Source organism: Mesoplodon mirus, assembly GCF_964341445.2.
Source record: "Mesoplodon mirus genome assembly, chromosome: 5".
Classification (NCBI taxonomy): Eukaryota; Metazoa; Chordata; class Mammalia; order Artiodactyla; family Ziphiidae; genus Mesoplodon; species Mesoplodon mirus.
In genome coordinates this window covers 120,974,683-120,995,777 of record NC_138980.1, presented here as the reverse complement: position 1 = coordinate 120,995,777, position 21,095 = coordinate 120,974,683, and the positions used below count along the sequence as shown (strand labels likewise).

At 39.7% G+C, this 21,095-nt stretch overlaps 1 protein-coding gene across 5 annotated transcripts in view; it reads left to right on the top strand.

The window, feature by feature from the left end:
* CMYA5 (cardiomyopathy associated 5) overlaps positions 1-21,095 on the top strand; it is a 327,862-nt gene that overhangs the window by 57,270 nt on the left and 249,497 nt on the right. The window contains exons 3-9 of one of the 5 annotated variants that reach the window (XM_082621623.1): positions 1,261-1,356; positions 2,754-2,987; positions 4,591-4,613; positions 9,403-9,521; positions 14,603-14,752; positions 17,263-17,409; positions 18,523-18,670. The exons of 1 other annotated variant lie outside the window; for it this stretch is intronic. In XM_082621623.1, coding sequence (XP_082477749.1) covers positions 1,261-1,356; positions 2,754-2,987; positions 4,591-4,613; positions 9,403-9,521; positions 14,603-14,752; positions 17,263-17,409; positions 18,523-18,670 — 917 coding nt within the window. Of the gene's footprint in view, positions 1-1,260; positions 1,357-2,753; positions 2,988-4,590; positions 4,614-9,402; positions 9,522-9,973; positions 10,545-10,880; positions 11,021-14,602; positions 14,753-17,262; positions 17,410-18,522; positions 18,671-21,095 lie in introns of those variants that run through there. 3 more of the 5 variants (XR_014294110.1, XR_014294109.1, XR_014294111.1) reach the window with 3 other exon arrangements.

The following is a 21,095-nucleotide window of genomic DNA, read 5'->3' as shown; positions in this document are numbered from 1 at the left end:
GATTATCCAGGTCCTGGCTTCTCCCCGCCACTCCATCCCCTTTGTGGTGCCTTATCTTTTATCTGTCATTTGTTTTCTTCCTTCACTCTTTCCCTTCCTTCTTTCTCAATATTTATTGACCTTCCATTCCATGTCAAGAACTGTGCTAATCACAGAAAATGAAAACAAAACAAAAATAAAGGAAGATAGACTCGTAGCTCCCCCAGATCATACAGCATTGTGGGAGCACAGTGTTCTGAGACAGGAACCCTCTGGGAGTGAATGAAATGGTGAAGGGAGACTGGGAAGGATGGGAAAGGTGTCCCAAAAGGGTGAAGCTTGGGTGATCCTTAAGTAAGATAGAGTTCTTCTAGTAAACAAGGGCAGGGAGGACATTCTAGAGAAAGGGAATGCCATATAAAAAGGCACATAGGTGGGAAAGAGTCCAAGGAAAGGTGGGGCTTGTGTGATTGGAGCCTGGGGGCTTGTGGAGAAGAGGCAGGGGCTAGAGAGGGAAGCAGAGACCAGATCCTGAAGGGACTTCTCTCAATGTAATTTCTCCATCATTCTGTGGATAGTGAATCAGGCAGATGGAAGCTCTTTTATTCTGTGTTGTTACTTGTTAAGTTTCACAGGATAGATTGCAGCTAGGTTTATAACTAATAGGTACCATCTTCCCCCATCACCCATACATTTTCTAGTTGGCTGTCACTCCTTGAGAGTATTTTAACCCTTTGAGGGTCACTAGAACCTTAAGGTCTCTTTAGTAGATAGTTTTCATCATTGGGTATACTAGACATTCGGCCTGGTGACACTCTGTTCACCTTCTCAGGATCAGGTGGGGCAGGAACACCTGAAACCATTGGTGCAAATGTGAGAAGGCTACTCAGATATGTTGGACCAGTTCAGAAAAAAGTCTGCCATCTTAGAGGAATGACAATATATAAAAATCAAGGCCTAATTAAGGAGAAAGAATTCAATTCATAGTTTACTAAAACAAGTATGCTTTGAACTCACCAGCTTACCAAGAAGTCCTTCCTCTTGCATAAGAAAATACACTGTCTATTGCTGTCACTCACAAACCTCCTAATTGTTTATCATACATTACCTATAGTCAACTTAGATGAAGCAGCAAAGAAAAGTTAAAGATTGATTTGTTAGTGAACATGATATAGTGGCTCTCTACCAAACATACTGAATTTATAAGAAAATTGGAATTCACTGCTTGAAGTTCTTTTCTCAAATGTCATATACTAAGGATATCTTAATTCTTTTCTTCAGGTTCAATTAGCAGACTTTCTAGAAGATTTACAAGAAAAATCCTTGAGGATTGAAGCCTTCGTTAGTGAGATAGAATCCTTTTTTAATACCATTGAGGTAAGTTACCTTATCCTTTTTACTTTAACTTGGTCTGCTCATGGCATCACAAATAAATGATTCTAAGCTAAAAGGACCTGAATTGGGGTTTGTGTGTGCATGTGTGGTTTGCCCTTCTTGGTTTTGTTCCATTAAAAGTAAAGTCCTTAAGTCTTTCCTCTGTTTCATCAGTGAGACTACTTTCTAAGGATAAATGACTTGCCCTTAAAAACACATGCACATTTATTAGGCACTTACTATGATAGGGCAACTGCTTTACATGCTTTATCCAATTTCATCCTTACAGTAACCAGATGAAATAGGAGCTATTATTATTACTGCCCCCATTTTATAGATAAGAAACTGAGACTTAGAGTTAAATATATCAACCAAGGTCATAGTAAGTTTATAGTAAGTTGAGAGCTAAGATTTGAATTCAGGTCTGAGTTCTGACTTGCCCTACCATCCTGCTTTTCACTGGGTTAGCTCTGCAGAGGTGCTCTAAAGCACTGCCCAGTATTTCCTGCCCAGGACAGATGAGTGCCTCTCATGGTACCACTGTCTTCGATGAGTTCATGCTGAGCCTGCTCCCTCTGCAGTGAAGGAAGGGGGTGGCAGTGCTCCATCCATATACAGTCACGGCCCAGGCATCCTTACTTGTCAGTCAGGATTGGTAGAGGGCCCCTGTGGAAGGCTGGTGCACAGTTTCCCCATCACTCGGGTGACTCCTCATCCCAGTTTGCTTGTGAGAGGTCTGCTTAATTCCTGTTGTAGATCAGTTAACACCTGTTGATTATTTTTAGTGTTATTGCCCCCTACCCCTCACTGCCACCAAAGTGTTCCTTTTAGACAGTAAGTAATATGATCACCTTATCACTAGCCCTCTAAGCATCTGAGTTTGTCCAGATGGGCAATAAAGTTTCTCCTGCTCTGGCGGAAGCTACCCCTTCCCTGGAGAGCATTTATGAATGTAGCACCCTGTCCAATACCCTGGCTGTTCCCTCCCTCACGCTATGATTTTAGTGGAGTGGTGAAAATGGCACTAAACCTTCTCTGCTACCTGATCTTCATTCACCGTGATGCCACTTTCAAATTTTTTCATGTGGGAATGCAGGTAGACAATACTTCCCTACAAACATTTTTATGTGTGTTTCATTAACTAAATCCTTCTTGATAGTTCTCTTACAGTGAATTCTGTTGCAAAGCTAACTATGGCAAAGGGGGTTGGTGGGCTGGAAATTTAGACTCTGCATGTAATCTGTGATTCTTTTACCAGGATGCCAGAGGTTAATTATTTAAAAGGCTAGTATTTCTCTTAAAACATACACACACACACACACACACACACACACACACACACACACACACGCATGCACTTCTTGTTTCATTCAGAAGGGTTTTTTTGTTTGTTTTTAAAGGAAAACTGTAGTAAAAATGAGAAAAGCCTAGAAGAACAGAATGAGGAAATGATGAAAAAGGTTTTAGCGCAGTATGATGCGAAAGCCCAGAGCTTTGAGGAAGTGAAGAAAAAGAAGATGGAGTTCCTACATGACCAGATGGTCCACTTTCTGCAGAGCATGGACACTGCCAAGGACACCCTGGAGGCCATCGTGAGAGAAGTCGAGGAGCTTGATGAGACCGTTTTCTTGACTGTAAGCACCAATTCAAACAGGTCCAGACACCATGAACCCACTCTGACCCAAGTCTACTTTAAAAAAACTCATCTTTTACTATTCCCTAAGATGATTTATATCTCTATGTGGGGTTTATATAATTCCCATTTTAAAATTATTAGGGCATGCCTCATGGCTATTGAAAAGGCCCAGCCAATCCTTAAAGCCATAACACCCAGATCCAGTTGAAGGACACATGGAAGCCAGGCCGCAGCATCATCTGTCTGTCCTGTCACAATGGATTGGTCACCTTCTAAGAGGGAGGGAAAGCAGCGTAAAAACTTTATTCATGCCATGCTCCCTTTGGGTGCTGGCCTGATCTTCCAGTGCCTCTCCCCCCTCCACTCCCACTCCCTAATCTGAAATGACCTCTCATAGGGACCATTGCCTCTGAACCTCACCAAGTGGAGAGTAACATTTTGGTACACTTTCAGCATGTGAAAGGATGACATGATATGATACCTCTCTCAGGTAACATGTTGATCTTTTTACAAGGGTCTTCCTGGTGATCAGATTCCTTAATTCAAACAAGTACCTTGTGGACAGAGAGTCCCTTGGGTGCTCCTCAAATTACAGAGACAGCTCTTTGCTCTCCTAATTCCCTAGAACCTTCAGTAGAATACTGGTTCTCCACGGAGCCAGGATTAACCAGGAGTGATGGAGATGTTTTCCCTGAAGGCAATCCTAAACCTAATTGTCAAACGAGAAAAGCACCATTTGATGATGAGTGGGAACCTCCCTTTCAAAGCTCCTCAATCCTCCCAGCCTTCTACTAAAGACTGGAGATAGAACAAAGCAAAATGGGGCAATGTTAGGCTTTTGATTTGCCTTTGGGGACGCCTCCATCCAGTGCAAATTTGGGTGAGGTGGATGTGGCATCCTCAAAGGAGGATGAAAATCATTCAGTTGCTTTATGCTTAATTAAGGCAAAGCTTTAGCATTTTAAAATTAAGCACCTCGTTGGAAGTCTAGCACTAATAAAGTGCTTTGTGTTTCCCAAGAACCTTACCTTGGTTTGATGAAAATATTTTCTTCTCTCTAGAAGAACAAGCTGTAAAAAAGGAAGCATGTTATTCCTGCTTATAAAAGTAATCTATATCCATTTCAGAAAATTTGGAAAGTACAGAAAAGCACAGAGAAGGTATCACCCAGAGATAACTACGGATTACATTTTGCTTTATCTCCACATTGAACAAATTTAAGTCATTTCCCTTGCTTCAGAGAATTCTATTCTGGAAGCTAAGCCATTTATTAATGAATAGAGGAAGCAGAGCAGAAGCAACTGTTGCTGGCCTTGCTGATGGTAGAGAGTAAAACTAAAGCCCCCTCCATCCCAGGCCCTGTCCGCCACCCCTTCTGAGCACTAATTCCTTTGCTGCCTGGAATGAAGCCCCCCAAAGGAAACAGCCTCCAAGGTAGCTGAGGAGTAATGATTTTTAGAACACACGTGATCTTAATGCTCGAGGTTGGTTTTCCTTTTTGTTGTTAATTAGTTTCTCTCTCTCTCTCCCCTCCCCCCTCCCTTCTTCCTTCCCTCCCTCCCTCCTTTCCCCTCTCTCAACCTCTCTCATTCCCCCATAAGTCGTTTGAGGAAATCAATGAAAGGTATAGAAAATGTGGCACAACGTAGTGGCGACTGAGACTAGCATGACTGTATGCTTTATTTTAATATTTTGACGCTTTATAGAAAATGAGCTGCCAGTTAAAAAATGCATACATTTAGTGAGCTCCTGGATTTGCACTTTTATTATAGATACAGTGCTTTTGAAAGCTAAATGACGGCTTTTGAAAGGAAATTGCATGTGCTGTAGTTAAATAACAATTATCATAATGTAGATTTTTAACTGCTTCGTTGAGATGTATTCTGTATTTCCAGCCTAATCTAGACTAGGCTATCTTTCCTGTCACTGCATACAGAACATTTTATAGATACTTAGACTTTCTGGTTAAATATGAGTATTTGAAAGAATCATTCATATCTGCCTTGAGCACTTTGATGACTTATGTAATTTTAATGGAATGTTCTCTCATTTTCTCTTCAGAAGACAGGCATGAATTTATCTTCTTTTTCTGCTCAGCTCACCTAAATGAATCTTCCTCTTTTGATTTTGTTTTGTTTTTGTTGTTGTTTTTAAACACTCCATCTAAGAGAAGTTCTTCATTCATTTAAAAGGCAAAACACTCAACAAGAAATTAGAAAATGTTGTCTATAAAAACACATAGCAGATCTATGTGTATCTTCTGGAGCATCTGATAGTGAAATGCTCATACTGATCTGACACGTTTTCCCTTCTGCCTCATAGCCAGGCCTGAAGTCTTTCCTCCTGTTAGAGCCTAATTTTTTTTTTTAATCATTTTTACCCCTTTAATATAAATTTCTAAAATTGTAAATATTATCTTCAGTTCATTTCATTCAATGCCAAATTGTGAAATAGCATAAAGTAAAATCAGAAATTTGTATTTGTGATATATTAAAATATAGAAAAATGGGTTTGGATTAGAAACCTGATTTTTTAGATAATGAAAACTGTACAGATGAATCTTATTTACCTTTAAAAAAATATGTTCAACAGAATATTGTCAAGATGCTTTAAGAAAATAGTTTGTATATTAATATTGGCATTAATCAATAAGGGTTTTATTATAGTGGGTCTGTTATAAATAGAATTACTCAGGGAGCTTTAAAAAATGCTGATGCCTCTATCTTACCTCATGAGATTCTGGCTTAACTGATGTTGGGTGTGGCCAGGGTATTTTTAAAGCTTGCTAGGTGATTTCAGTGCACAGGCAGGGTTGAGAACCTCTGGTTTATGACAACCTGTCCTCTGGCCTGGTGGTGCCCCAGACTGGCTTCTCAGTTACCTGTGCAGTTTGTTAAACCAAAGCTTCTGGAGCTCCACCCCAGATCCATTACAGGAGAATCCAGGTGGGACCAGGCACCTGCACATGTACCAGTTCTCACGCAGGAGTCAGAGGCACACCAGGCAGGTCTGGAAACTGATACCCAGGCCTTGCTCCCAGTTTTCTTTATTTTTTAAAAATTACACATTTCTTCTAAGTATTATTGATATTTATTTTTACCCCCAAAGTATATGGATTTAGAGTGCCATTCCGTATGCACTGGACAATGGAGGGGCATATTTGCTTATTTATTATATTTCATTCACTCGTGGAAGATACTGATCGGCAAGAAAACTTGGTGAATGAAAATTTGCAAATGTGTTTACATTTAAAAATCTATAGTTTCACGTTTTTACCTTTCTAAACATTAGAATATTAACTTGCTAATACGAATTGACATGCATTTAATTCTAAATACCATTTTTTTTTTGGTTTTGTGCTTGAACTTGTTCATCTGTGTGTCATTTTAATTAATTTTGATCTCATTGTCCAACTGACAATGAATTAATCTTTGCGGAAGCTGCATGTTGCCTAAAGGAGCGTACACTTGGGATAACCATTATTTTTCTGTAAAGAAAAAAGACAACAAAATTCAGGATTTGGTGAAGCAATATAAGCAATTAAAGAAAATCCTGTTAAATGTGCACACACATGATGAAGCTTGATTTTTTTCACGAAAATGAAGCCTTTCATGTTCTCAAGACAACTTCTGCCTCAAAGTCTCAATGTCATTGGTGTTCCTTTCTATGAGAAATGCTAATTATCTAGCTTTTTCTCCTAGTTTTTTCCCCTTGCTGCTTTTTTTCCCCTGCCATCATATTATATATCTAAAGGCAGTGCTCATATATTAAATGATTTTTCTCGACACTGAAAATGCTTAAATTAAAGAATGCTGTCAAGGATATTTAGACTCAAAATTTGCATATTTAAAAAAACACATTTGCTTAGAAAATGCTGTTCTGTTAAGAGGATAATTTTTTCCCTCAGTTTTGCTTTTTTATGTTCTAATAATGAAAGAGAGTCACAACCATTGTAGGACCTGCTCATAAAACGATGTCTGCTTGCCCTTACACACACTGATGTTAAAATTGAACAGATCAGTGCATAAGGGAAAATTCAAACATTTTATGTGTTCTATCTAGAGCTATAGCTTCTGTGCTACAAAAAAGTCCTCCATTTCGTCAGTGACATGTGCTGAGAGGGCTTAGTATGTGCACTAGTCACCCCTGTTTGTTCATTTTGAGCCTATCATTTCCACCCTCTACGTCTCCAAAGCCTTAATTAAGGCTCATGTTGTCTTCCCTCATCAAGAGCGTCGTGGGGTCCTCCCAACTGGCCTCACTACCTCTCTAGTCTACTTGCTCTGATCCTCCCTCAGACTCATGCCAGGGTACTCTTCTAAACTTCCCTTGTGTAAACACTTCTATCGCTCTCCCTGCCTTAAAAAACAAAATGGAAACTCTTGGTGGATATGAAAGACTTCCCAGTCAAGCTACAAATCACCTTTCTATTTCATCTCTAACTGTCTCCCTTTCCCAGTTCTCAAGGTAGCCCGTGGTCCCCTCTGGGCCTTGAGTGTGTCATACTCTTTCACAACTCCATGCCTTTATTCATGCTGTTCTTCTCTCTGCAACACCCATACTATCTTTTCTGCCTAGGAAACTCCTACTTATTCTTTAAGACTCAGCCAAATGTCACCTCCTCTTCGAAGCCCCTACTGGAACATCTCCCCCAAATCAGATGATAGTGAATTTTATTATTCCTAACACAAGTAAGCATAGTGGGCACTCTAAATATTTCAGTTATATTTTATCATCTTTTCCCCTCATATTGATAAATTTTCCAGACCTGAGATCCTGATATTCTCATCCAAATGAAACCTTGTCCTCTTATTCATTCAAAATATATTTATTAAAAGCCTACTATGTGCCAAGTAACACATTACAGTACAGTAGTGAACCCAGCAAAGTCCTTTTTTTTTTTTTCCGTACGCGGGCCTCTCACTGTTGTGGCCTCTCCCGTTGCGGAGCACAGGCTCCGGACGCGCAGGCCCAGCGGCCATGGCCCATGGGCCCAGCCGCTCCGCGGCATATGGGATCCTCCCAGACCGGGGCACGAACCCGCACCCCCTGCATCGGCAGGCGGACTCCCAACCACTGCGCCACCAGGGAGGCCCCAAAGTCCTTTTTTTGCATGTAGATTATAGTCAGGTGAAGTAGACAGACAAAAACAAATAGGTTGTAATGAGTTTGAGGAAAAAACACGACAGAGTAAGGAATAGAAGAAGGGAGAGGGCTGCCCTCTCTGAAGAGCTGACATTTGAACAGAGATCTAAATTAAGTGAGGAAGGAGACACACAAATATTTAGGAGAAGAAAGTTCCAACAGCAGGTGAAAGGCTTAGAGGTGGGTCTGTGCTGCCCAAACCCCAACGTCCATGATTATGAAGCTGATGGAGTTTCTAGTGGTTGACTTAATTTCTGGAAGGTAATTCCAGTCCTCTGTGAGTGAGGTGCACAGAGGAGAGCGCCTAACCAAAGTTTAGGCCCCTCATGCTAAAGATAAATGTTTTGCAATTCTACCTTCCCCTTTACCCTGTTCAGAATCTACCTTTTTTTTTTTTTTTTTTTTTGAGGTACGCGGGCCTCTCACTGCTGTGGCCTCTCCCGTTACGGAGCACAGGCTCCGGACGCGCGGGCTCAGCGGCCATGGCTCACGGGCCCAGCCGCTCCACGGCATGAGCGATCTTCCCGGACTGGGGCACGAACCCGTGTCCCCTGCATCGGCAGGTGGACTCTCAACCACTGCGCCACCAGGGAAGCCCTCTACCTTTTTTTTTTTTTTTTTTTAATTTAAAGCCCAGATTTCACCTGGATACCAATGCTGAGTATTTGTTGGCATCCCTCCTAAGACGGTCTTGAGTATAAAGAAAGCTATTAATTTATATACTGTGGCTTATTTAGTCTTTTAAGAATAGATAGACTCTCCTCCTTCATTGCTGTATCCCAGAAACCAGAACAGTGCCTGGCACATAGTAGGTGAACATATTTTCTTGAAAGACTAAATGGTGAGATGTATAATAGTGATGGTTGAAAACAGCAAAGATATCACACACTATGTGAATTTCCAGATGGGCTCCAAACATTTTTGTCTTTAGGGAGTATAAACAACCATTAAAATGTAATCATTTTTAGGACTAACTTTATAGAGGCAAAATTAAGACTGTATAATTCAATGGAATCTATTCAGATTTAAGGATATAGGAATGGAGTTTCTAATATTACCAGTTGCACTGAAGAATCCTGTGAATAGATTTTATACATATATTTCCAGATTTTGAAACAGTTTAAATTCTTTTTGGATACAACGCCTCACAGAAACCACCACCATCACCACCACCAACGACAACAACTTCATTTTGAATAACTGTTCTTAGCTTTCATTTTGTATGCTAATAATTTCTTGACTTATATAGAAATATTTTCCCCTGATAGGTTGCTTTCTGCAATGGAGAGCACTGCTTCTTTAGAGAAAATGCCTGCTGCGTTTTCACTTTTTGAACATTATGACGACAGTTCGGCAAGAAGTGACCAGATGTTAAAACAAGTGGCTGGTAGGAACTTCAATATATTATTTACCTTGATGAAATTTGACAGTTTTTTCTTATTTGTTTTGTAAAGTTTTTGAATGTAAGGAAATATAACTGGAAAAAGAAAAATCTTAGTTGTAAAAATTTAAAGCTAGATTCTGAAATAAAGCGTGAGACTAGCAAACCATTTCAGTTATAAACTGCATTTCCATTTGAAGCTTTATGACTGTGCTGGGATATTGAGGAGGTGGAAGGAAGTAGCAATGGAATCGAAGGGTCTTCTCTCTCTCTCTCTTTTGTTTTCCTTTTAAAAGAGGATTTCTCTCTCTCTTCTAGAGATTATTTGCTTCATGCCAGCAGCCAGGTATAGAAGGAAAAATAAATCAAATATTTTCATATGTGTTGAACAGATTTTTCTTTCTGAGTGGTTTTCCCCTCTTCAATTGAGTTCTTTTTCCTTTTTTCAAACTAAACAGATTAACTTAGAGAACTAACAGCTCAGCATCATGCTCTGTAGCCAGGAGCCTCCTACTTAGCTGTGAAAAGCATCCTGCCGGCTCTTCAGAATATTTTTTAATGTGCTATTTTAACAAACAAGACAATGACATTTCTTTAGATTTTTCAAAGCTGCTGTGTTTTAGTGAAGTAACCAAGTTCCACTTACTGTAAAATGTACTTAGATGCCCTCCTTAAAAGATGCTATAGTCTTCCAAAGCAAACCTTAAAGACAACTTCTGTTTTCAAATTGACAATTAACTTTCATTTGTGTGGCAAGAGTTTTAATTTAGTAACTAGTAAAAGGTTACTGTGTCTTTAAAAAAAACTGAAAAACAAAAAAGCACCCCGCCCCTGCAAAACCCATCAACCCTATATAAAATGAAAAATTCAGTCATTTATCCTAACGGGTTTTCTCTAGAAATATCTCAGAACAAAAGGGTATTTTCTTGTAATGTCTTTAAGAAGCATTTGAATAGAGCAGCGATTGCAAACCAAGAAATTCTGGTCAACAGAGTAGCTCTTTTGCTTTTAAGGGATTTGTTATATGCTGTTTTTCATTTAGAAGGATATTCTTTTGAATATCTGATGGGCAATAAGAGGGCATTTTGTATATTTTAGAGGTCACAGAGTTAAATTTGTCACAAAGTGTTAATGATTCATTCAGAAACAGTGCATGTGGCAGTCCCAGTAGTTCCAAACTGTTATGGGGAGACAGGTCTCTGAGATATAAATGGCACTCGTTGTACATCTGCTTCCCAGAATTGGGGCCCAGGGTGTTGACTTGCTGCTAGATAGCTTTTGCTCATTTTGTGACCAACAACATCTCTCAGCTATGAAGTCCTCACCGGGTGCCTGAAAAGCTAATCTGATCACTGTAATAAGCAGATACAATAAGGAAAGGATGTGAACTTTGTGATGAGAAACAGAGCAGCCCCTAACATTTCTTCCGTGCTTACATGATGCCTGGCAGTGTGGAGACTGTTATCTAATTAGACCGTCATCTAATCTCACAGCAACTCTAGGAGGTAGGTTTTGTTGTTATTCCCATTTGACAGGTGAGGAAATAAAGGGAACAGAGAAATGCCTCTCATATTGCCCTAGATACACAGCTATTTGGGGGGTGTGTGGCGGGTGGAGTTTGGCTTCAGAGTCTTTGCACTTGAACCACTGCTCTACACCAAAGAGGCTGAGTGCAGTGCTGTGAAAGGAGGGGTAACTATAGATTAGTGACATCCAAGGCTTCCTGGACTCTGCTCCTAAGAACTTTTTTTTTTAATTGTGGTAAAATATGCATAAAATAAAACTTACCATTTTAACCATGTTGAAGCCACCACCGTACAACCATCACCACTAATCCATCTACCAAATTCTTTTCATCTTGCAAGACTGAAACTGTATCTTTTTTTTTTTTTTTTTTTTTTTGCGGTACGCGGGCTACTTACTGTTGTGGCCTCTCCTGCTGCGGAGCACAGGCTCTGGACGCGCAGGCTCAGTGGCCATGGCTCACGGGCCCAGCCACTCCGCGGCATGTGGGATCTTCCCGGACCGGGGCACAAACCCGCGTCCCCTGCATCGGCAGGCGGACCCTCAACCACTGCGCCACCAGGGAAGCCCTGAAACTGTATTTATTAAATAACAACTCCTCATTCCTCCTGCCCCCAGCCTCTGGCAGCCACCATTCTACCTCCTGTCTCTATGAATTTAAAGTACTCTAGGTACCTCATATAAGTAGAATTATGCAGTATTTGCCTTTTTGTGACTGGCTTATTTCACTTAGCATAATGTCCTCAAAGTTCATCCATGTTGTACCATGTGTCAGAATGCCCTTCCTTATTAAAGCTGAATAAATTCCATTGGACGTCTATACTGCATTTTGCTTATCCATTAGTGATTCACTCATCGATGTACTTTTGGGTTCCTTTCACATTTTGGCTACTGCAAATAATGCTGTTCTCCTGGGGACTTTTTTGAAAGCTAGGTTGAGTGGGAATCTGTATCCACCACAGGTACTGAAGTGCAGGTTGATCTAATGCTTAGCTCGCCAAGCATGACAGCTCTTTACGGGCACGCTGTCAGGCAGAGGGAATCCATGGGGTGATGCTCTGCCTAGCTCCTTAGCCTCTGGCAAAGAAGCCTTAAAATCATTTTGCATTTTCTGGCATTACTCCTACTCAAGTTTATTACTACAGAAGCGTAAATAGCATTGCTAACGTATAAAATCTGAGCTTCTGATGTCCTTTTGCCACACAGGAATTGTAAATCCAGCCAACTGTTATTAGATTACATCTATGGGAATATTCATACTCCCTTCTGAATTTTAGAATACTTTGAAGAATAAAAGTGGTTCTTGTTTTGAAAAAAGATGTTTTAATTTTAATGTTTTTAAAGGAGTAGATTAAGTACAAAATTATTTCTAGCCTACATTCTTTGCTTAATTCCCTACAACTGCTTATTCCTTAAAATTTGTTGATTTTGGGGTCAATTATCAATTTTAAGTTCGTTAAGTTACCTGAGAGATTTTTGAAAAGATGTTGCCAGTTTTAAAAAGCAGCTATAGGGCTTCCCTGGTGGCGCAGTGGTTGAGAGTCCGCCTGCCGATGCAGGGGACATGGGTTCGTGCCCCGGTCCGGGAGGATCCCAAGTGCCGTGGAGCGGCTGGGCCCGTGAGCCATGGCCGCTGAGCCTGCGCGTCCGGAGCCTGTGCTCCGCAACGGGAGAGGCCACAACAGCGAGAGGCCCGCGTACCGCAAAACAAACAAACAAACAAAAAACAGCTATAGCTCAATTTATAATTCATAGAGAAAAAAGCAGCTTTTTCGTTGTTCATGCCTCAAGAAGTTCTCCAGCACTGCTTCAAAGACGATTGATAATAGTCAATCTGCTTGGCTCTTCCATAAACCTGGGCAACATGAAAATTTACTGAACTACATTTATCTGGATGGACTCCTTTACAATGTGACACTGATTTCCTGCTGGGAAGACAGAAAAGTCAAAGATAGTATAAGAGCCTCTGAACCACTATCAGTCCTTGCGGAGGTGCTCTGACAGGCAAGCTTCCTGCCTTATCATGCAGGCTCCCAGCATGTCTTACCTCTTTGGTCCCTCTGTGATTTACCAGATGATGGGTCTCTACTTCAACTCCCATCTTCAGGGGCTTCCTGCCTTCTCCCCTCCATTTTCTGTGCTCCTGCAAAAGGCCATGTTGCTTTCTGAATGTTAACACCAGTTATGTGTCAGATACATTGCTAAGCACTTAATATACATTCTCTTGCTTTTTAAAACACCCCTGGGAGGAAATGGTATTATTTTCATTTTCCTATTTTAAAGATGGAGGAACTGAAGCTGAGATAACACAGCTCCTAAGTGGGGGATCTGGCATTTAACCTTAGGCCAGCCTCTCTGCTCCGAAACCCATGAACTTGCCCACTCTCTTATCCTGCTTCTCATTTTTCATAACTGTTTATTTCCTCAGGTCTTTATCTCTTTATTGAATCTTTTCAATGTGTCTCTTTTTGTTCCATTTACTAAATTTAGACCCATTTATTTCTTCTAATTTCCACTTTCCTGTTGAACTAACCTTTGTTTTCTTTCCCTTCAGTGTTGACTTTTAATAAAGTAATCTCATAAAATTTGGCCTGTATTATTTAGCAAGCTCATCTCTCAGGAAATTGTTGACAGGAAAATAACAACACAAATAAATTTAAAAACAGGACATCTTTTCAACTATGGGAATAACCTTTTCCTCTAATTTGTAAACTATGTTCATTGGTTTTATATCTCAAAAATTTTGGAGGAGAATTGTATAGGAGCTTGATTTATGGTGTCGTATATGCTGTTAATGTTCAATATGCATAATTATAAACCTTTGAAATCTCTAGTAAAACACTTGAGAATATTGTTGTCTTTAAAATTCAGAGCAGTGGATTTATATTAGATATCTAAACCTTATATGTGAATCAGTTAATAGGGTACTTTTCCCCCATGTAATTTTTACATTTTATTTTAAAAAGTTGTAGGTATAGTCATGTTGGAGATGGAAAAATGGGATAGTAGTTTCAGAAAGTATATTTTGATATTTTATTCATGCAAGTCTTTTTCAGCCTTGATGATATAGCAACTATAGCTAAAAAGGGTTTCATTTGTCTCTATTTGAATATAGTTTCTATACTGATGTAGAAGGATACAACATTGGTTATCTAGCAATGTATTCTCAAAGTTTTGTTTTGAAGGAAAACCAAATCATTTGATGAATCCTCTAACTTGTATAAGTTTATTGCTCTAAATATAGGATTACAGAAGAATATTATCAAGTGATCCCATTGGGAGATCCATTTTTTGTTTATTTCTCTGTATATTATATGTATATATGTACACACGCAGACAAGACATTTTGGAGGGAGACACACTCAACTGTAACAGTGGTTGCCTCCAAGGAATATCCTTAGGGCTGGGGGCTGTTGGGAACAAAGTAGCCCTCCCAGCTTTACTCCACGTACTTCTGTATTGTTTCCATTTTTATCAGTAAGTACAAGTGACTTTTGCAAAAAGAAAAAGAAATCAATCAATAAAAGCAGCATTAGTGATAATAAATCTTGCTTATATTCCAGTTCCACAGCCTCCTAGATTAGAACCTCAGGAACCAAATTCTGCCACTAACACAACGATTGCAGTTTACTGGAGCATGAACAAGGAAGATGTCGTTGACTCATTCCAGGTTTACTGCATGGAGGAGCCACAAGATGACCAGGAAGTAAATGGTAGGATTGCTAACATAAATTCAGATGCATATGTACATTTCTATATCTTAATGTATAGTATTTAAACATATACATATTATGACTCTTTCCACAAAGCACTTGTAGCCACTTACAAAAACAACAATGAACCAACAATCGTATAATGAAATAACATGTAAGCAAAATTTGGAAATCAGGATCAAGGAAAACAAAAATGCATAAATATCATCCTAATGATCAACATGAATACTGTAATTGAAATGCAAATTTGGCTTTGAGTATTCAGGTTAACAGGAGAAATTAAGTGATTCTCATTTTCAGGCAGGAGGTAATGTACCAAAGTGTTGAAAACAAAATTTTAATCAGAATTGAAGTCTAAAAGACAAGTATAAAGTGTGCCACTTTGTAGAGGAGAAATGAGCTGTATATAGGACACTGTCCTCCACAGTAATTTTAGTGCAAATGCAGCATTGGATGTCATGGTTGGCATTTCTCAGATCCACCTTTGATAAAAGCTGAAAACAAACTATAAAGGTAAATTCAGAATTCACACTTCTCAAGGCATGAGAAGACTGTATGGTGTAGTCTTCTGGTGTCCCAAATTAATGCGAAGATAGAGGTGAAAGTGCTTAGGAGGGTGAATGGGTGGCACGTCATATAGTTGAGCCTCTAAATATCTCTAGGACCTCTAATAAGACCTAGAAGCCAGGCAGTTTGAGGTTGTGCTTCCTGATGAATCAGAGCTGGGACTGCTGGCATTCTGTGTTGCTTGTTGATAGACCCATGTATTTTGGAAATCAGATGAGCATGTGACAGGATTGACATGGCATAGGAACCCAATTTGTAATATGGAAAGAATTATAATGTATTTCACTGTTAACCAGTATTTAAGTCTTTTCAGATGTCATATGATACTTATTTAAATTAGAAAAAAAGTAAGAAAGCAGCCATGGGCATATTGTAAAGTTGGCTAAATTTGTCTATAAGAACTCCTATCTTATTGGGGACTTATTACCATATATCTGTCACAGCACAACAAGGAAAGTGCTCTTATCTGCATTTGCAAATGAGAAAACTGATGTGAGATTAAATAATTTGCCCAAGACCACACAAGTTACTCGGGACCAGGGAAGGTTTTAAATACAGATCTTTCAGACTCCAAAGCTTATGTTTTTGTTTGCTTGACTCTGTGTTTGTTCTGTTATACCACACTTCACCGTGTATATCCAGTTATATCATGGAACTTCATGGCTCTCCAAGACTCTTCTTAACAACTGTTTATTTCCTGCAGTACTTTTTAAAAGTGCTTCACTGCCACCGCCCCCCAACCCCCCGCACCATGCCCCACTTACCTGTCCTGTGTCTCATTCATTCAATGCCTTGAACTCTGCTGATGCCAGTTCATTAATCTGACGGTCTAGACTGTGATACCATGCTGTGTGTAATAGGTCTCCAGTAACATATGTTATGTGCTCTGTTAAAAGGAGTACCAGGCTAACAGGACTTAGCCTAAAAGGATAATTCCATTGAAAACTGCAGTCACAGGTTCTAGGCTATGGGGAAATGTTTTTCAGTGTATATGTCTTTATGACATTATTTAAGCCAAACTTTCTGCGCAGAAAGTATAGCTCGAGAGATGCAGTTGAAGAAACCTTCTGAGTTGAAGATCTCTTAAATTTACTTTAAAAGGGAACAATCTGGGTTTCTTAACTGGAGGGGTTTTGAAGATGTAACATCATAGAGTAATAAGAGAGGATAACTGGAATTACCATAGGCTAGTTTAGAAAAGAAAATTGTTCTTTTAAAAGGAGAGAAAATTTCAGTAAGAATAATCAGATTGGCCCAAGGGGCAGGTGTTCAGAATGTTATTGAGTAATATTTACTACTAACGTATTGAAAATAATATAAGTAATTTTAGGAAATGTCTTGACTAAACAAAGTTATTTCTTAGAATAGTTTATGCTCTATCAAAGGTGTTTAAGTATTTCTATAAATTGTGGAAATCTCTAGGTGAAAGGATTCTGGAATTCATGAGAAGGAAGCAGGATTTGAAACTTTGAAAACCATACCAAATACTAAAATGATTTACTAATCTGTAAAGACGCTTTTTAACATCATAAATTTAGAAAATGTGGGATTGTCCTTATTTTATTACATACTCTCCTGAAATATTGGCATTGCTTCTTAAGAATTTTCTTGAGAATGTATTACTGAGATTTAAGTTAACATAAACTCTGCAATTTTAGTATTTGCTATTGAAATAAGTTACTTTAATTGCGGAATATGAAGCTCAGGATCTTACTAATATGCTATTATTTTCTGGTAAGTGTTCACAAATAATACTGTGTCATTCTAAATATCTTTTAGAATGCTGTTGCTTTAAGTGTTCTAAAGTGCTATCTATCACACAGTAGTATCTGTAAGTTTATCAGTTTGTGTTTCCACTGAAAAATGTGTCATTTTTCCAATAACTGTAACTTTCAACTAACTTAGGAAGATACCCTAGAGTTTATGATTGTGTTTTATGCTAGATTTGGTAGAAGAATACAGAGTGACCGTGAAAGAAAGCTACTGCGTTTTTGAAGATTTAGAACCTGACCGATGCTATCAAGTATGGGTAATGGCTGTGAATTTCACCGGATGTAGCCTGCCCAGCGAAAGGGCAATTTTTAGAACAGGTAAAGAGATGTTAAGGGGGTGTTAGGAGGCAATACTCAATTCTTCACAGACTATTAAGATCAACCAATAAGCATTTGTTAAGCACCTATTGTGTGCTGGGTATTGTGCAGTGCTGGGTTTACAACAAGAAATAAGACTGGGCTCTTCTCACAAAGCTCATGCTCAAGTGTGGGAGACACAAAACAAAAGATTATAAAAAATGTGTGGTAAGGGCCGTGATCCAGAACACTCCAGAGGAGTATCTGAGACAGGCCAGGGCAGAGACGGGGTCAGGAATGACTTCCTAGAACTGATGTCTGAATGGAATCCTTAAAGAATCAGTAGGAATAATGTGTTAAAGGAGTGTATTCCATTTGAAGAAGACAAATGAGCACAGGTGCCCAGGTAAGAAAGAGTATGGAGTGTGCAGGATACAACAAGAATTTTGGTATTATTTCTTTGACTTAAAAACAAGGAGAGGGGAGACATGAGATGAGAAAGGCTAGTGTATAGAGTCCACATTTGCTAAGGTAAGAAGCTTAGGCTTCCTCATATAGGTGCTGGGAGACCCCAAAAGGTTTCTCAGCAATGGTATTCAGCTGGGAATGCATTCCCATGATGGAACCTTTTCACAGGGGGCTGAAGCAGGTGTAGGATAAGCCGAGTTTGCATTGCCTTTAAGATAATTCTAATTGTCCCTACCCTGGCCTGTCTTGGATACCCCTCTGAGGCAGTTAACTTACTTCCACTGGTTTATCCTTTCTTCTTGCCTTTTAAAACAAGTATTTATTGAGCACCTATTGATGGCAAAATCATGGCTAACTTTTGTGTAAAGGAAGGGGACAAGAATACTTTTATTTACTTGTCTATGTATGAAGAAACTCTGGTAGGATTTATAGGAAGCTACTTTTAGAGGCTGTTTGGGGATGGGTGAAAACTCGGCAATTTGGAAGGCAGGGGTGAGAGGGAGACTTTTCACTGTATACATTTTTATACCTTTTGGATTTTCAACCCAGAATGTATTTTTTAGTCAAAAATTAAAATAAAATCATGCCCAAGCACTCTTCCCAGAGTACCAGGGAAGCAGAACTGCCATAGACTGCTCCACAATTGACTTGATTCTCTCTCTTCAGCGCCCTCCACCCCTGTGATCTGTGCCAAGGACTGTACTGTGTGTTGGAACACGGCCACCATCCGATGGCGGCCTGCCAACCCAGAGGCCACTGAGACCTACACTTTGGAGTACTGCAGACAGCACTCTCCCGAGGGCGAGGGCCTCAGGTAAAGATCCCTCTCCATGGGGAGAGCCTGGGGTGCCAGGAACCCAGTGCAGGCCTCCAAGCTAACCTCTAAGCTTATGCTCACAGAGGGAGAAAAGCTTCCTAAAATCCTCCTGAGCTAATTAAGCCATTGACTTGATTTTCAATTCCATCACTATTCGTCAATGAACTCTAAGTTTGTAATAAACACATGCTGCAATGCAGAATAATCACTCCCTTGTAAGAAAAATATATGTGAATTTTAATAAGATAGAACGTTCTTTGAGGTATATTTACCTTGAGTCATTATACAGGATATATGCATACGTTATATGCTTTTTAATGGTTAGATCAGAATAGGTACCATCTAACTCAGGAAACTAATAACGAGCTTGTATATAATGTAAATTTGAATGTCTCCATGATATATTGGTAATATAAAGGACCTAATGACATATATATTACCACAGAATATACCTGCCTCTTTAAGAGCATGAAGAATAGAGAGACTTTTTCTGGAAAAAAGAAATGTAAAGGTCTCTCACTAAAATTATGAAGCTAAAATTTATCAATAAAGGGCTGTGCATCCAGAGGACCTTTGGTAAATGTTACTTCATTTACTGTTACTTCATTTACTTCTTAACGTCCAATCCATGGCAATAGGGCAACTTTGTGTTCCATGATGAAGATTCAAATCATTATTATTAATATTCATATTTTGATAGAGATTTTTTTAAACCAAATTTACTGAGATAAACTATTTTCGCAGGATATGGAACTTGGAAATAATGGTATGAAATTAGACAGCTTTTTTTTTTTCTAATTTTTTTTATTTTTGCTGCGTTGGGTCTTCGTTTCTGTGCGAGGGCTTTCTCTAGTTGTGGCAAGCGGGGGCCACTCTTCATCGCTGTGCGCAGGCCTCTCACTATCGTGGCCTCTCTTGTTGCGGAGCACAGGCTCCAGACGCGCAGGCTCAGTAGTTGTGGCTCAGGGGCCTAGTTGCTCCGTGGCATGTGGGATCCTCCCAGACCAGGGCTCGAACCCGTGTCCCCTGCATTAGCAGGCAGATTCTCAACCACTGCGCCAACCAGGGAAGCCCTAGACAGCTTTTTAATAAAGTATATTATTTAAGCTCTTGATTATTTTCATTATCAATCAACAGCTATTTATTTAGTTATGATTTGAGGTTTCATATGACTGAGCAATAATTATAGTTTCTTTCAAGTATGTGAAGGCAGGCTTCACAAAATAACGATCAAAGGACAAACTAATGTTGAGTGGAGTGTGTATAGGTGGGATGTAGACATTTCAGCAGAAGTGAGAGCGTAGTAAATATACAAGAAACAACATCTCTGTTAATGTGCCAATTGCTAGAAGGTAGGCTTCAATGATCAGCAAATAGCCGAGAGGTTAACTCAGAGAGAGACAGACAGACAGACCAACAGAGACAGAAACAGAGAGACAGAAACAGAGGAAGAGAGAGAAAAGAGGGAGAGAGAGGGAGACAAAGAGACAAAGAGAGAGAGATTATAACTGGCTTCTATTGAGCATTTACTATGTGCCAAGTCACTATTCTGAGTGCCTTATGTATGTTGCCTTATTTAATCCTCAAACGAACTCTTGAGAGAAAACATATGCTTTGAGACGCTAGCAGCTAGTGAGTGGCAATCAGGATTCAAACCTTGTTTTGTTAGATTTCACAGTCCAAGCTGCTAACCACTGTTGAATGTCACCCAGGAGAGTCCTGGACATTCTCTGCAAAAGACTCTTGATGCTAGGAGAGCATTTGGTCTGGAGTGCCTGAGTCCCAGGGCAGTCTCTCCCATCGTTCTTCACCATCAGTGAGGAAAGCCCAGTTCTTTCTGAGGCAAGATGAGACTGTAAAGGAATGCTCTGAAGTGACTCATCCTTGTTATGGCATCGGTCCCCAGCTGACATTTGCATAAATAATACCAGCACAGTTGGATTCTTAAATCAGCAGAAATCTGAGAGAAACCCTGAGACCTAGCAGCCATCTCACTGAGGGAACTGTGATGTCATCTCATGAATGCGGCTACAGGGAGAAGGGAGTGGGGGGATGGAGGGGGGAATGGCATCGCCGAGGGCCTTCAACATGCCAGGAGCTGTGCTAAATCTCATCTAACCCTCTCGACAACTCTAGGAGGGAGGTCATGACTTCCATTGAATGAGACTCAGGGAGGTTAAATAATTTGGCCAAGGTATTAAATGACGGAGTGAGAGTTTGGAGTCAGGATGCACACTCAGGTTTGTCTTATTCTTTCCACTAGTTCTAAAACTTGTGTCATTACACAGACTGAGTTAGCATACTTTAACAGCCTGACAACTGGAAGTTATTGTGTATCCTGGGTTTCCTTTGTCACATGAAAAACATAGAGGTAAAGAGAGAACACAGTACCGTTCAAAACCCCTTTAATTAAAGTTTTTCC